Below are 15,839 nucleotides of genomic sequence, written 5' to 3' on the forward strand. Positions count from 1 at the left end.
TGTTCCCTACACCCGTGACTTTTGAATTTCCATGCTGGCCAGAAAGGCAGCATCCGGCCTGCTGTAAACCGTGCAGTGGCTCTCTGGAACGCCTCCGTCAACTAGGGCGGGCCTTTTCGGTGTCGCTGCTACAGGGATACCAAGATGGAAATGCAGGGGCTTTCGGGTGCCCAAAACATTCACATTCAACATGGCGCCCTACACGGAACCACTTTGTCTCCTCTGCAATCAGCGACAGGCCCGATACCTTATTTTATTTCCACCGAAAATGAAGCGGACGAACTACTGGGACAGCCTGAGCCACACAGTGACAACAACAACAACACCAGGCCAAGGACATCGCCGTTTCACCTACTGGCAGAAAATGGCAGCGGAGCGGCTTGTTCGTCTAACAGCAAACCGCAACCAACCGATAAAACACATTTACCAGGAAAAGGGCCAAATGTCGGACTTCATAACGTGAGCACGGAGAAAGACAGTGAGCTCGAAGCGCTGCTCGGTTCGCGGGAGTTTGTAAAGACTGCCTGGAAATACGGGGTAGAAAGCGGGGATTCTGTAATGCAAATGGCGCTGCCTCTGTTTGAAGGGGAAGAGGAACCGATGCCACAGAGACAGTTAACGTTACCGTTTCCAGTTTTACGGCAACCGCGTGAGGACGGCTCCTTCAAGCAGCCGTCACTGGCTAGCCACAACGCCTCTTTGCCGGGGAGCTTCAGCACGGCGAACCGGGCTGATAAAACCACCCAGGAATTGTATGTTGTTTTTAATGTCGTTCAAGAGGATGGCAATGGTGAAGCGAGTAAACAGCGGCCGGACGTGTCCTCTGAGGGTGGCGATCGAATAAAAGGTAAAAGACAAGATTGCCCTAATACAAACTCCTGTGGCTCCATGGAGGTTGGAAACAGCAGTGACTTTATTCTGTATGAATCTAATGACAACTTGAACTGTCTTGATACTCAGGCCCTGAAAAAAGCCGACCATGTTTTCAATTTGCTAAACGACAACGCCACCGTGGGTAACGCTAAACAGACTGTATACCACCACACCGTCGAAGATGTTGTTTTGACAAACAAATACGGTGATAAGATCTGTGGCCAGATTTGCACCGAAAACAATGGAAGTAAACTGGTCAGGGAACTGTCGTCGCACTCCCGTGTTGACGAGAGCGGTGCCTTGATTTCAGGAAGCTCGCGCGTCGCGGAAGCCATGGACACCTCGGACTTTATTTTAGACCCAGCGGGGCTGCAGGGCAGCGCGAACCCGGTCACGGTCTCCACAAGCCCACCCGCGAGTGAAACATTTTCTGGTACCATCACAATAAACAACCAAAGCATTATAGTGACCATAGAAAACGGGATACTAACTCTCGCTGCCCCACCAGAGGGATATGTGCACAAAGAGGACGACATGGTCAGTTTAAAGGAGCACCTAGGCATGAAAGACCATGAGGACATAGTTCTCCTCAACTATGACAGTGGCACTAAATCCATCGGGAAGATCAGCACCCTGGCAGTGTCCAGCTCCAGCCAGCAAGAGCCTCGGCCTGGTTTGTCTGTGAGTGACTCTGAGCTGGCTCTGGTGGATGACTGCTCATTATCAGAGCTTGGGACAGCTCTGGACTCCTGTCCCTTAGTTAAGCAAGAGGCTGGGACGTTGTGCGCTGTAACGGAGGCTGATCTTGTCACACCGCCCCCCAAAACCATTGTGGTAGACTCTGACAGTGGGGACTTCCAGTCTGTGCCGCTGATACGGTCCAAGAAAGAGACCGTAGCTTCTTTTGGGTGCCCAGAAGCAGGCTGCTGCAGCATATTCGACACGCGTCAGAAACTCAAAGTTCACCTCCTGCACCATGCTGAGGACCCGCGGCCCTACCAATGCACCGTAGAGGGCTGCGGCTGGGCGTTTGCCACCTCTTACAAGCTGAAGCGGCATCTTCAGTCCCACGATAAGCAGCGGCCACACACCTGTCCGTTCAAGGGCTGCGGGCGGCGGTTCACCACAGTCTATAACCTCAAAGCTCACTTTAAAGTCCACGAGCAGGACAACGCCTTCGTCTGCGAGGTCTGCAGCGAGAGGTTCCGCAGCGCTACGCGACTCACCAATCACCAGCGGGTCCACTTCGAGCCACAGAGGCCACACAAGTGTGAATTCCCAGGTAACACAAGCTGAATGTTGGATTTCTTTAAAATACTTTGCATGTATTTTATCCACCCCCCTTTTATCTTTACACACATACTCCATCTGCTGTCTGAAGACGTTCTGCTACAATGCTTAACAATGAATGTGAAACGGATTACCTTAACTATTGTCACTAATGTGAAAAATGATGCAAGTAAACTGTACCACGTTTATCAGTCTGGTGTTTTATCCAAAATACATCTACTATTGTCATACTTTGTTTCCCTCTGTCATGTGTAGGCTGTGAGAAAACCTTCATCACCTTCAGTGCCCTGTTCTCCCACAATCGAACTCACTTTAGAGAAACAGGACACTTCACTTGCACCTTCCCAGGCTGCGACAAGACGTATGACAAGGCCTGTCGTCTCAAAATCCACATGAGAAGTCACACTGGTGAGCTGATGCAAGATAAGAGTAGTCAATGTTGTTGCTATAACTTCCCCCGAGTGAGTAACTGGGAGGAAGGAATGCTGTCCAGGGTGTGAATATTTGAAGCTGTTTTCTTGAAGAATAAGTCATTCCCCAATCACATGATGCTACTAATGTGTTGCTCTCTGTTCACTTATTTTAGATTTTTTCAAAACACTATACTGTCACAATCCGCACTTCGTACATTTTCATTCAAAAGCAAGGTTTTAAAACAAAAACTATCTCTGTCCACACAGACGTTTCAGCATTGTTTTCCATACTAACACGCCTGAAAATTAATATATGAACATCACTATTCACATATACTTGGCATGCGGGTGCCGGTGACAGGAAGAAGATTGTTTGCTTAGTTACAAAGTATTATCGTACTAAGTGTTCATAATGAAAGATTGAACTCTGGTTCTCAACTGGTGGGTCGTTGACCCGTTAAAATTGCTCTTTTTCTCTCTCTCGTACACATCAAATGCACTTTAAAATGAACACATGCAAATCCAAGTTTGTCAATACATTTTGTCAAAATGGATTTCTCACGTTTTCTCTGCTAGTGACTGAAATCTGTCGTACTGGAGAACATTTAGGCTTTTGTTCTTTTAGCGTTTCTATGTGTACTTGACAATAGTTGTGCATAACAAAATAAGCTTTGATATGAAAATGAAAGTCCTCAGTTTTGTGTCCATTGCCGCTGGACACACCGCTCGACACACCGCTCGCTAATCTGTCCAATAACGTCTGCTGCGTGACAGCTGCATGTTGCATCCATGATGTTAGTATGATGCTACATATCGGCCGTAGTAGAAAACTGCAGAATTTAACTGTACAACAGCTGCTAGTATAACAACAAGTGTAGCAATGCCTGTAATCGGCTATTTATATTGACCATCAAGTCAATCAGTAATCAAAGCTGTTTGTTTTCTTCTGGCGGCGTGACGAATCAGGGAAGGATGTTTCTGCTAAGACCCAATCAAGTAACGAATGCGGCGGTCTGCGTCATCATTTTCAAAGGTCTATGTTTCCGTCCGTTCACACTACGAGGTAACCCCAAATTTTTCAAACTAACCTAGCGTCAGTAGCGTTTTCAAACGCCACCCTTTTTGTTGGATTAAAACCCCGGAGTAGTGTGGACGTTCTTTGTAAACGTAGCAATAGGTATTCGTTTTAAAATGTCAATGTAGTAGTGTGGATGTAGCCGAATATTATGCCTGTAATGAATCCTCTAAACCAGTGGTTCTCAACTGGTGGGTCGTTGACCCCTTATTAATGGATCGCGGGCCTTTGCTTGGAAATAAATAAATACATTTTAAAAAAATTAAAATTATTATTATTTTTTTTAATTTTGTGGTTTTATTTTGAAGGGACTTTTATGCGGCGCAGTGTCATTTTGTTCGCCGGGTCGTCCCTCCATGTTTTCAGCGTGTTCCAGGTTGGGTTAATCCAGAGGGTTACCGAGGATTTCCCTGGTGGGCTGACGTGGTTGGGTTCGGCCATCAAGTCCGACTACTTTCTGTGCTTCACAGAACGCGTCTAATTTACTCTTAAACTTTTAATCCAGAACACTGGCACTCTGGCAGACTTGAAACGTGCATTTAAGTTTCATTTTTGGGTTAACGTTCTCACGTAGCCTCTGACATGTGTCAAGAGTAAGAGGCTCAGAAGCACAGACGGGTGTATCTGCTCATTTTTCAAAATACAACCGGCCTTGTTTTTATTTATTTATTTATTTTTCATTCACAGACAAAGACGTTTTTGAGAGTGATTCAACAGCATGGCACCAAAATGTAAATCCTTTAAACGGAGTATACTGATATTGTTTTTTATTCCCATGTGACTATTGTGCACCTGGCCGCAGAGTTACTTTAGGTTCTGTGACTTATCTTATTGTTTTGTTATGCACCTTCAACACCCCTACACACACCCAGCATGTAACCCTACTGTCTCCATACTATCTCTGGTTCAAACTGCACCATCTTTTCATTAAATACATTGGAGATGTTGAGAATGTTCCTCGATTTGGGTTGCGGCTTGTCATTAAGGGTTATGGTGGGTCCCGGAGCCAGACCAGTTAAGAACCACTGCTCTAAACCGAAGGAGCAACGGTTACACCAGATATCTGGTTCAGCTTTGTGACCGCAGAAAGCCTGGGTTAAGCCCAAAGTTAGCCACAAGTTATTTATCTTGGTCATGCTGGTCGTAGGACGGCTCTGGTAAATTAACTTCTAATGTCTTGTTTCCAGGTGAGAGGCCGTTTGTCTGTGACTCTGAGGGCTGTGGTTGGTCCTTCACGAGCATGTCGAAGTTGCTACGACATAAACGGTAAGTGCTTATATAACAATACTGATTTTGTTTGAATAAACTTGTTTTTACTGTTGCAGTCCAGCTTTATTTTAGAATCTATTTTAGTTAAAAACATTTTCCTTCTATTTTTTTTTTTTATAAAATCGCTCCGTCCACCGATTGTACCTTCACTGACTTACATCCTTCTGTGTTCATCAGGAAACACGAAGATGACCGACGCTTTATCTGTACAGAAGAGGGTTGTGGGAAATCCTTCACCCGGGCAGAGCACCTGAAGGGTCACAGTATCATCCACTTGGGTACCAAGCCCTTCCAGTGCCATGCGGAAGGTACGTACAGGTACCAAAAATAGAGTATAGAAGAAGGACTTTTAGATTTAAGAAAGTTTTACTTTTATTTGAATCAATTAAGACTGTTAGCTCAGTTCCAGATGAAACAATGAAAAGAGTTTTCCTTTTTTTCTGTCACTGCAGTAAAATACGTTTATTTTCCCTTCGAGTAGTTTCACATCATCTGAAGAGTTAATAATTTCTGGTGTTTGTTTCCTTTATCTTCTTCAGGCTGTAATGCCAAGTTCTCAGCACGCAGCAGCCTGTACATCCACTCCAAGAAGCATAAGCAGGACGCCAGCACCCTGAGGACTCGCTGTCCTATGGCTAACTGCTCCAAGCACTTCTCCTCCCGCAGCAGCCTTAAGAGCCACATGCTCAAACACCACCTCCTCAGCCCGGGTTAGTGACCAGCACAGCAATGCATTCAAAGGATATGACTCATAACTCTTATCAATCTCCTTTATCAGAGTGGTGCAGCTCAGAGGTGGCCCACTTATGTCTGTGTACAATTTAATGATATCAGGTTTTCATGACATGATCAAAATAATTTACATTATCACAATATTAGAGGGATTTCTATAGAAATTTTGAAAGAAGGTTGTTTATTGTCTCTCTTTACTTTGGCAAATGAGTTGCACTCAAAAATTGAGTGTATGGATGTGGAGAAATGGCAGGGGCCGGTTAGTTATGAGTGAGGAGTCAGCAGGCAGTTAACGGCAGTATAAAAAGGGCAATAAAAGGTGTTGTCAAAGTGTTTTAGTCACCGGAACTCGCCGTCCAATGAGACAACAGCATTAACTGAATTCTCAGAATATTATTCAGTTTGGTGCAGCAGTATGGCAGATTAGCTGTGAACAGACACAGAGGAGGAGCACACTCACTCATTCACGGACGTGCACACGTCCATTGTCATGATCTTCCTTGTGGAGATAATAACACTATTTTAGCGAGGTTAACATTACCGTCTCGGCCACAAAAATACACTTCACTATTTTTGAAAAATGGTTGTTGTGAAATGAATAAACATTTTCCACACTGGGGTTAATTAATTATAAAACTCATGCACATTCAGCAAACAAACATCCCATTAAAGCAGCATTCATCTTTCTCGAGAAGCAGTTATTTGTGATTCTCTTGTGTTTTACTAAAATGATGATTCGGTTTGTTGGTATACAATTGTATGAAACGTGAATGATTTATTCCACACAATCATTACTACCATAACATTTCCAGACTTTCCCCTCTTCATACCAGATGTTCTCAGCCAGATGGAGACCACGGCCACCTTGACCCCCAGCAGTGAGCTCATCAGCTCCACTCCAACAACAGTGGCCGGGCCTGGAATTCCCGGAGGCGACCAGCTGACCAACCTGGACCTCAGCTCACTTTTCTCCGCCGTGCCTGGTGGGCCTGCACCTTCTGCTGGCATCGGAGTGGGGATTCCCGTCGCCGCGAGCGGCTGTAACGGCACTTTCACCATGGACCTCTCCTTGGTCAGCTCGGGCATCCTTACCATCGACCCCTCGTCGGTCAACACCACTCTGGGGACCGGCACGAGCACAACGTTGGCCAAAGCCGTGGACCCTCTTATCCTGGCAGCTAGTGCTGACATAGGCCCCCACCACGGTTTGGAAGGATCAGTGTGTGACGTCCTGCCCCCACAGGGCACTCTCAATCTGGATGATGTGCACACTGTTACCCCGGAGGCCTTGGGAACCCTTGCGGCTCTCACCATGCAGAGTGCTGGTGCCTCTGTGGACTCCGCTCTGCAGCACCCACTGAGCTCCTCCAGTCCCCTGAGCGTGGAACCCACTGCCTCCGTTGTGGTCGCCCCTGTTGCCGAGCTGCTGGCCTCACCCTCGAAGGTGGTGGAGGTGGGTGGCCAAGGTGGGGCGGGGCCCCTGCTGGGCTGCGTGGAGGTGTTGGGACCTCAGGAGGGAGGGAAAGTCCTCACCCAGTTTATTTTCAACGGTCACAGCAGCAGCTTCAGTCCACAGAAAGACCAGGAACTCTCTGCTATGTCACCAAGCAGCTTCCTGGTGAGTTTTCATGCTGCCGGCCAACTCAGTTTAAAGGGCTTTTATCCCTGTTTTAAAGGACTTGGGGATGACTACTGCATATGTGAAGTTTTCTAAAGCTATATGTTTCTCCAGAGCGAGCGGTGTGAAAGATGTACTCCAGGGATGTAGCTCGAGTCAGTGTCGGGTGGGGCTGAAGAGTTTGAAAATACAAAAGAGAAACCTGTTGGTTAAAAAGAACTGACCTTTACAGACTGACTGCTGGTAACATACACATAGTCTTTCACAGTTCATAATTTATGTTGTTTATAAATGCTTATGTTTCTTTCTTAAATTTGGAAAACCTTTTTGCATTTTATTATTATTATTATTATTTATTATTATTATTTAACTTATTCACTTTATGTTGGACAGAAGAGAAACATACTTTCAATCTTTTGTATGTTTGCACACTTTGACTTGTTCTGCAGGCTACATTAGCTGCTACTAGCATAACACATCTCTTATGCTTTGCATTGGGGACATTGTAGGCGCCAGGACTTGACAAAGAACAACAAAGTAACAACAAAGTGGTCAACGTCTGTCTGATGCTGTAAAAGGATACGATAAGACGGACAATACAGTTTAATCTCATCTTCTAGGAGTACAATGCTGAATCAATGGAGTGGTCTTTCAAGGAGATGCTTCTTTGTTGTATTCTATGATGTAAAAGGAAACTGTTTTTAGCAGCTTGACCGTAGCAGGTATTGACCATGAAAAGCCCTCATGGTGTGTGTGTGGTCACTTACGCGGTCCTGTTTTATATTTCAGGAGAGTGGAGGCTCAGCTCGGACTGACTACAGAGCCATCCAGCTGGCCAAAAAGAAGAAGCAAAGAGGTCCTTCAGCCTCCTCAGGTAAGACACACGGCCAGACCTCAGGCCTTCATTCAATGCGACCAAAAGTGACTCAACTACAGCAAGTAACATCCTTTTTGCTCAATCCAGGGGTTTCAGGTTCGAGTCAGAGGAAAACCAAATTAGTAAAGGCAGCTTTGGCTCCCACATCAACGGCTCCCACTGGTGTTCGTTATGGTGAAGGAGGAGTAGCAGCAGCAGCCAATGGGGGCTTGACCCTGCAGGACCCCGTCACCGGGGCCCAGTATGTCCAGATCCAGCTGCTGCAGGTGAGAGCCCCAGACATCTCATAATACAATTTGTTCCCCAACGACAGTGTGCATGTGTTTCTGATTACAATACTACATGACTGATTCAAGTACTTCATAAATCCGTGTAGAGAAAAAAAGCATAGCTGTTATTGTAAGACATGCTCACGGATTTATGTGTGAATGCAGGACGACCCAGCCAGTGATGGAGACCTGGCCTTCCAGCTGAGCTCTCAACCCTCGAGCTCTCACTCTCAGCTGACTGCCGACTTGCCCGTCAACATTTTACAGGTGGGAAAAGTTCTAGATATTTTAACACAACTCCATCAAGTGATAGTGAAGTTAAAAGCTTTTTTTTATTTGAATACATCAACAAATGGAAATGAAAGTGAACACAATGACAGTGTTAAATGTAGATATCTTGTAGTTAAGAAAAAACACAAAAAAACACACTTGATAGTCCATATTTTCTTATTGTTAACATTTCAGTTGAACAAAATACCTTTTCCAAGCTGTGTTTGACCTGATAGCTCGTGTTGGCACGACCAGGGTTCCCTTGCAGAAACCCTCAAACAGACACATATTCCAGTCATTGAAAGCACATGGAAAATGAGTCAAATGTCCTTGAAATGTGTTTAAAATTTCTCTTTTTGTCTTTTGCTTGAGCATAAACTACAAGGCAATCTATCGGAACTCCCTTTATGGTTATGTTGTGGACACGCTGTTAACACACCGCTAACGTCGCAGCACATGCATGTTGGGGGACTTGTGCTGTGTTCACACCGACCGCGCCAACATTTACACGTTGCGTCGACCGTGTCAGTTGTGTCGCGCGTCAAAAAAAGTGTATTCACACCAAACGTAGCATGACTAATTGAGCTGCCACAAAGGGGGCGTGACTTCTCTCAGAGAAAAGAACGGTCTTTTTTGCTATAAACTATGGAAGAAATAACCACTAGTTCTGCTTTATATTTGTTGTGGAAGTCACAAAAATAAGAATATCAAACGCAATCCTGTTTGGGTTCATAACACCATCTGTAGCCGCACACAGCTCGGTGGATTTAACCGACTCCAGAAACTGTGCCTGGCTTACTACAACGGTAGCTAGCCGTCATCCACCATGAAAACAACCACTATTTCTGCTTCATACTTGTTGTGTAAATTCCATATACGTCAGAACATCAAACTCCATCATGTCTGGGTTCATAATATCATCCGTAGTCCCACAACACAGTCTGAATGACGGCCGCTATCAGCGCTATCACCGGCAGAAGTTTGATTCAATAACAGGACGGCGGCGACGAGCGGAACATCTCAACGCTGATTGGCTGACGCAACTATGACTCACGCGTTTTTGTCCCCAGAGTTGGGAAATTTCGACTGGCGCCCAACGCTCTGTTCGCCCTCCGGCTAACTCGCTGTTCGTGTCGCCTCAAACGCGTCTATCGTGTCACTCACCAGAAAAGTCGCTTCTACGCAGCTCCTACGAAGCTGTGCATTGACTTTGCATGTAATCCGGTCGCACGGCCAAATTTTGTCACGTTGGTGTGAACACAGCATTACGAAATGGTTGCTCTGGTTCTAAACGGTTGAATAATTTAAAATTGTTTTTAGCTGCTTAAGTTGATGGGCTTGCGAGCTTGCTTAGTCTACATTTGCGGTCAAGCGCCACTATGAGACAAAACACAAATGTTTTGGGCATACATACCGACCTCACATCTCAATCTAAGAACGCAATATGATCAGAATCCTAACAATTATGTAGCCAGAGAGGAGAATAGAGCTAAAACAAGAGGGGAGACATCTAATATTGTGACTCTTTTGATTGACATCACTGAATGAGCTTAATTTAAAGCTGCAGCGCAATTCAGTTAAGTCTAAAGTTAAATACTTTATTTCATGAACATTTTTAAGATTCTGTATTTTATAATTCATCGGGTTCGATTTAAAGTCTGTAATGATAAATATTTTTGAGATATTAATTTATATTTTATTTGACATTCAGGGGTTGAATACATACACACATTAATACAACTGTTATTTTACACAATAACTTTATTGTGATGTTTTGGACCTTTTGATGAGGAAATTCTCTCTAACTGGACCTTGCTGAACATTAATTTATATTAATATATAAAATACCCCTGATCCAGTCAAACTATAGTAAGATGAGCCACAGAGTGAAACACCGTGTTTCTGCTGTCTGACTGTTGGTCCTTTAGTAGTGTTATTATGGATGGCCTGTCGATGTTGAAGTGAGCGGAGGGGTTTTCAGTTGCAATCTGCAGTCCCACCACAAGATGGCACCAAAGCACTACAATGTCCCTTCTTAGAGGGGGTGATTTTTGTATTAAAGATGTCAAAACTCCCGTGGAAATGTTTCCGTCGCTTTGCAACTGTAGTTATGATACAAGAACTGAGCTGTGTCACTGTTTATTTAAAAGGAACCTTCGGTGATGACGGAGGACGACAACGGCTCTGATAACTCCCAGTTCACGGGGAGCACAATCAACCTGCAGGACCTGGAGTGACGAGCACGGCGCCAGAGGTCAGCTGCGACGACGGCCCTCGATACTGTCCACCGTTTACACCGACAAACGTAGTCTGAGCGGGTTGGCGCCCATCAAATGGTTGCCTTGTCTTTTCCCCCAGTACTTTAAAAGCCCTTTGGGACATATTCATATAGTTGGCGAGGAGGGTGGATACGAGTCCACAGTTAATGCACCTTGACGAAAGGAGATGAGGATTTGTTTGCGTCAGAAGTCCAGTTAGTACCAAAATGGAACCTGAGGGTGTGCGGTCCTGGGTTTTGATCCTAACGGTGTCTATTCCATGGTGCCACAAGGCCACGCATGAACACACACACAGTGCGCTGTCGACGCTCCAGTTGCCTTACAGACGCCTCACGCTGTGCATTCCTCCACTGGCGGGGCATCCGCTTTATTTTGTGGCTACTTTTGATTTCTGACGGTTTGTCCGATTTTTTAAATTTTTTTTTCTTGTTTCTATGGCAGCAGCAAGCCCATGTAAAAAATAACCATGCCTGTACATGTGTTTGTATGCATTGTCACGAGTTACTACCTTCTTGTTATTATTGTATCTGTTCTGTTATTTATTATTTAGCTGTGGGTTTACAGAATGGCAGAGCCAAACACAGATGAATTAAAGAATCAAAGCACAATCAGAACGCTGTCGTGTGGAGGCCTTCGTTACTTTACTTTTATGAAAACATAGGATGGATTTATTTTGACTGGGAAGAAAATGTACGAGGATTCATAGGATGCATGAAGAGAGCAAGTGACTATAATGAGCTCCACGTAGGGGGACAACTTAGGTATCAAACTTGTTTAGAGGATCAAAGAGGAACAAAAACATATCCCTTTATATCGCAAAACTGTGTATCTTGTTAAAGCAAGCGCTGTCATGACAAGAAATTAGAACTTCGAGACAATGAATATGGTTTAAATTTAATTAAAAGCTCCAGGCATCGATATTGACAATGCATCCAGTTAGTAGTCAGACCCTGTATGATTCATTTCCCCGCAAGCTACACATGAATCTCCAAAATTACAAAACAGGGTTTCAGAAATGTTTGCAAATCTATTAAAAAGTGGTTTTGCATGTTTACACAAGTATTTATGTTTTTATCAACATGCAGAAAAAATAGTTGTTGCTTATTCAAACATAAAGCTCTCTCTGTTTTACCTTTTCTGGAATAGAATGCTCATTTACGCGCAAATTCACTCAGTTTTTAATGAGACGTTGGGTTTGTCACCCATATAGATAAGATGCGCTTTGACAAAAAAAAACTGTTCTTGTGATCACACAAGGTTATCGAGAAATACAATTTAAACTACGGCGTTAGAACTTAAAAGTCGTCTTGTTTTAATGATATGCTGCAAAATGATTCAATCATTTCACATAACCCTTGAATATTATGATTTGTGCTGGAGGACCAACAGCACCCTGTTTTAAAGGGCCAGTTCACCCAAAGCAGCTGTTCTCTTTTACAGTACTACGATCAAACCAGTAGATGGCAACCAAGTCATGGAGAGCGCTTTGTTTACACCACGCTTCCACTGGTGACCCTGTGTTTAATGTCACACTGCTATGACTTGTGGACTTTGCAGGACTGGGTGTGCAGTTTGGGCCTAGACCCCAGAAGCTCCACATCACAGCGGCCATTTAGCTGAAGGACAAACACAGGAGACATTAATAACATCCATTATGGCCCAGTTCCATCATCCAGCTCACTGGAACGTCCAACACACACTAAATATAACGCCTACTGTGACATGACAAAATGTCTCTTGTGTAAAAGGCCACACACACGCAGATACTATTCCCGTACAGACTGTACATTATTACTACCTGTGAACCAGACCCTGTAGTCACCTTCATCAATGGCAACATGTGAGCAGCCTCCTTATGCAAGGGGGGTCAGTGACTACTTGCAACGTGTGCGTGCGTGCGCGTTTGTGTGTATGTGTGAGCGCGCTCGTCCGTCGCTGACACATTCTCACTTTCAACATGTAAAAAATGAGATAAGACACATATAGTGTTTGTACCATACACCTCACATATAAACGTAAACACAATCACAAAAGAATACGTACATTACAAGTTCCACCAACCCCACGTGGGACGCACAACCCACCACACTTGTCTTCACCTTCAGACACAGTTCAGTTTCCATCTCGGAGGCACAGAACTATGACTCAACAATTCCATCTGCCACAGTCTTTAATAGCAGGTAGCGGCCAGCTGACGGTCTGCTTCACAATTTCCTTCAACTTTCACAAAAGAAAGAGACAAAAGCACCAGCAGTACCATTCAGCAACGTGGAGAACTTTATCCCACCTGGGTGGAAAATGATATATGTATAGTGAACTATATAATATATTTTTTTGTATGTTATGACATACCAAACAATTACTTTTGTTGACCTTTTTAATTACGTACTATAAGATTTGTTATGCGAGACTATGAACTTCTTGCATTTGATGACAGTTGTATGGCTGAGTATACTGTGACACTTTATTGAATACTACTCAGTTACTTTTCATCACATACTATATATTTTTATGACATTATTGCACACTTCATTATTTTTGTTTCATTTTATTGTATTACATGGCATCCTATACAAGGCCTTTTTTTACTTTACACTTTGCTATGGTAGATGACTTTGATGTATCTTTTGGCATTTATTATGAAACACGATATCATTTTGTATGGCATTCAATATTGTAACTTTTTTGATTGCATTATACCACATTTTGTATTATTTACTCTAATGTGATATTGCCTTGCGCTTCTATACTGTACTATTTACACTTTTAGGTTAACTATACGATGACATTTTTATATGGTTTATTATACAAAGTCATCAGACAACTGAATGCTGAATTCCACATTTTTAGGTAACCAAAAAGGTTAATTTAAACTTTGATGAACTGAAACACACTGTGAAAGAGTTAAAGCTGTCGGACAACAACGTGGTAGCCGTGGTAGCAGTAGCCCTGCCCTAAAGTTTGACTTTTAATGATCATAATTTACTAAGTTAACATCATGCTGGATGGAAGAAGACTTGAAGCTAGAGATTGAAACCATAAACTCATGTTTACAATGTTAACTGAGAGAATAAATCAAGAGAGAAGCAGAGTTATTTCCTGATAGACTTCTATACAACCAGAGGAGTCGCCCCCTGATGCACATTCAATACCTGAGCTGAACCAATCGTCTCTACCTTAAAAAGGCTCAACCTAACAGGTTATTTCAATATTGCAATGTCTTGTATGACAAAGTGATTGTAGTAATATCTACTTGTCTCTCATGAACATGTTGAATAGCTTCCACATTATAATCAGTGGAAATGAAGCTTAGTGGAAAGACCAATCAAGAAGACTCTTTACGTTCATTCACGTTCTCTCTCTCCCTTCTGCTTTACGCTCAGCTGATTATGGGCATTCACTCTGAAGTTAATGATTCTCTCCGGACTAAAATGAACACATGACAGGTGTCTGGAGGGTGTCTTGAGTTCAGCAGACTAATTAACAAACACAATATGACAAAAATAAGAGAAATATGTTAAAAAAGAAAGAAAATATATAGTTGAATGTCTTAAAAAGTGAAAGTTACATCCAGTCAAGGATGTAAATGTTTCTCTCGTTGTGGCTCAAACTTGACTAATAGTTATTATACAAAGGCAGAAAAAAAATGCATCTAGTTGGAATGAGTCCTTCATCTATTAGTAATGTGGCCTCCTCGGACTTCTCCGGAGGGAAAGAGCAACCAGATTTCGACATCCGCCCTCAGAAAATTATAAATTAATTCCTGTGCACATCCCTGGGTATGTATATGTGTGTGTGTGTGTGTGTGTGGGGGGGGGGGGGGCGGGGAGGAGAGAGAAGTAGGGCAAAGGCTCGCAACTAATCCGTGATTCAGCGGCGCTACCGTCCCTCCAGACTGAGCCTGTAATCTGTGGGCCAGATCCGCCCTGCAGGGACAGTTTCATGGCTTCTGGCTCCAGCGGTTTGATGGCTGGATTAAGAGGGCAAGTGGGATCAGACGAGGCTGTCGCACAACACGGTAGGCCTAATGAGTTCGTTATGGGCCCCGTTCCAGAGCCAAGCCCTTTCCTTTATCCTCTATTGAAGACACTGTGCGGTTAGAGGGGAAGACAGGAGGTTATGGTACGAGGAGGGAGGACTCCAAAGAGATGAACCGTGGAAAATACACGTCTAAAATTCCTTCTTTTGGACCAATAATTTCTGGAGATATTTAATATGTTTCTTGTTGTCGACAGCTCCCAACAATACATGGATCCACTAACAAGCCTGATACAACCTCTTCCTCTGTGACAGACAGATTAAAGCACATCAGTGAGGTATTTTACGTTCAGTTGTCAAGCAAATTCTGAGCAAAATGTACCTGAAAAAATGTACCTGAGATGCTGTCGCCCTTCAAGCCCTAAGCCTTACCCTAACTAAAACCCTAAACCCTATCCCCTAAACCTTTTTATTGTTGAAGTTGTGTTTAGAGGTTGTACATGGGGATTTTGTATTATTGTAGCCCTGATTTTTATGTTTCATTTATTACTGAACAGGTTTTTTTTGTTTGGGGATTCATACCATTTCTTTTTTCTTGATTTGTAGATCAAGAAATGGTCCCCATTTTTGGCGACCCTAGAGCTCAAAGAGTGTTGTAATGTAATACATTCAGCACTTACTTACATGTGTTCTTGGTACCTATCACCAGTCAGCACTCTTCCTTCCCCAACAGGAACCCAAGAACAAAGGCCCATCAGAACAGACAGACTTTCCCTGTACTCACTAACGCAACCATCACACAGAGAAGCATCAAGAACACAACACTGCCTCGGAGTCTATTTTCAGCCACTTCCTTTAGGCGTTAAAATGTGGAAATGTGAGGTAGGAAAAAAGTC

The 15,839-nt window shown here is 43.6% G+C and overlaps 1 protein-coding gene across 1 annotated transcript; it reads left to right on the forward strand.

The window, feature by feature from the left end:
- Positions 1–98: 98 nt before the first annotated feature.
- Positions 99–11,579, forward strand: si:dkey-156n14.3 (zinc finger protein ZXDC). The gene is made up of 10 exons (XM_068595067.1): positions 99–2,155; positions 2,419–2,571; positions 4,839–4,917; positions 5,098–5,228; positions 5,460–5,630; positions 6,486–7,270; positions 8,060–8,144; positions 8,235–8,413; positions 8,582–8,683; positions 10,837–11,579. Exons 1-10 carry the CDS (start codon positions 145–147, stop codon positions 10,921–10,923), a joined length of 3,783 nt encoding a protein of 1,260 aa, XP_068451168.1. The 5' UTR covers positions 99–144; the 3' UTR covers positions 10,924–11,579.
- Positions 11,580–15,839: the final 4,260 nt, after the last annotated feature.

Source organism: Clinocottus analis, unplaced genomic scaffold (genome assembly GCF_023055335.1).
Source record: "Clinocottus analis isolate CAN_PGR_092001 unplaced genomic scaffold, fCliAna1.0.p SCAF_3, whole genome shotgun sequence".
NCBI classification, from domain to species: Eukaryota; Metazoa; Chordata; class Actinopteri; order Perciformes; family Cottidae; genus Clinocottus; species Clinocottus analis.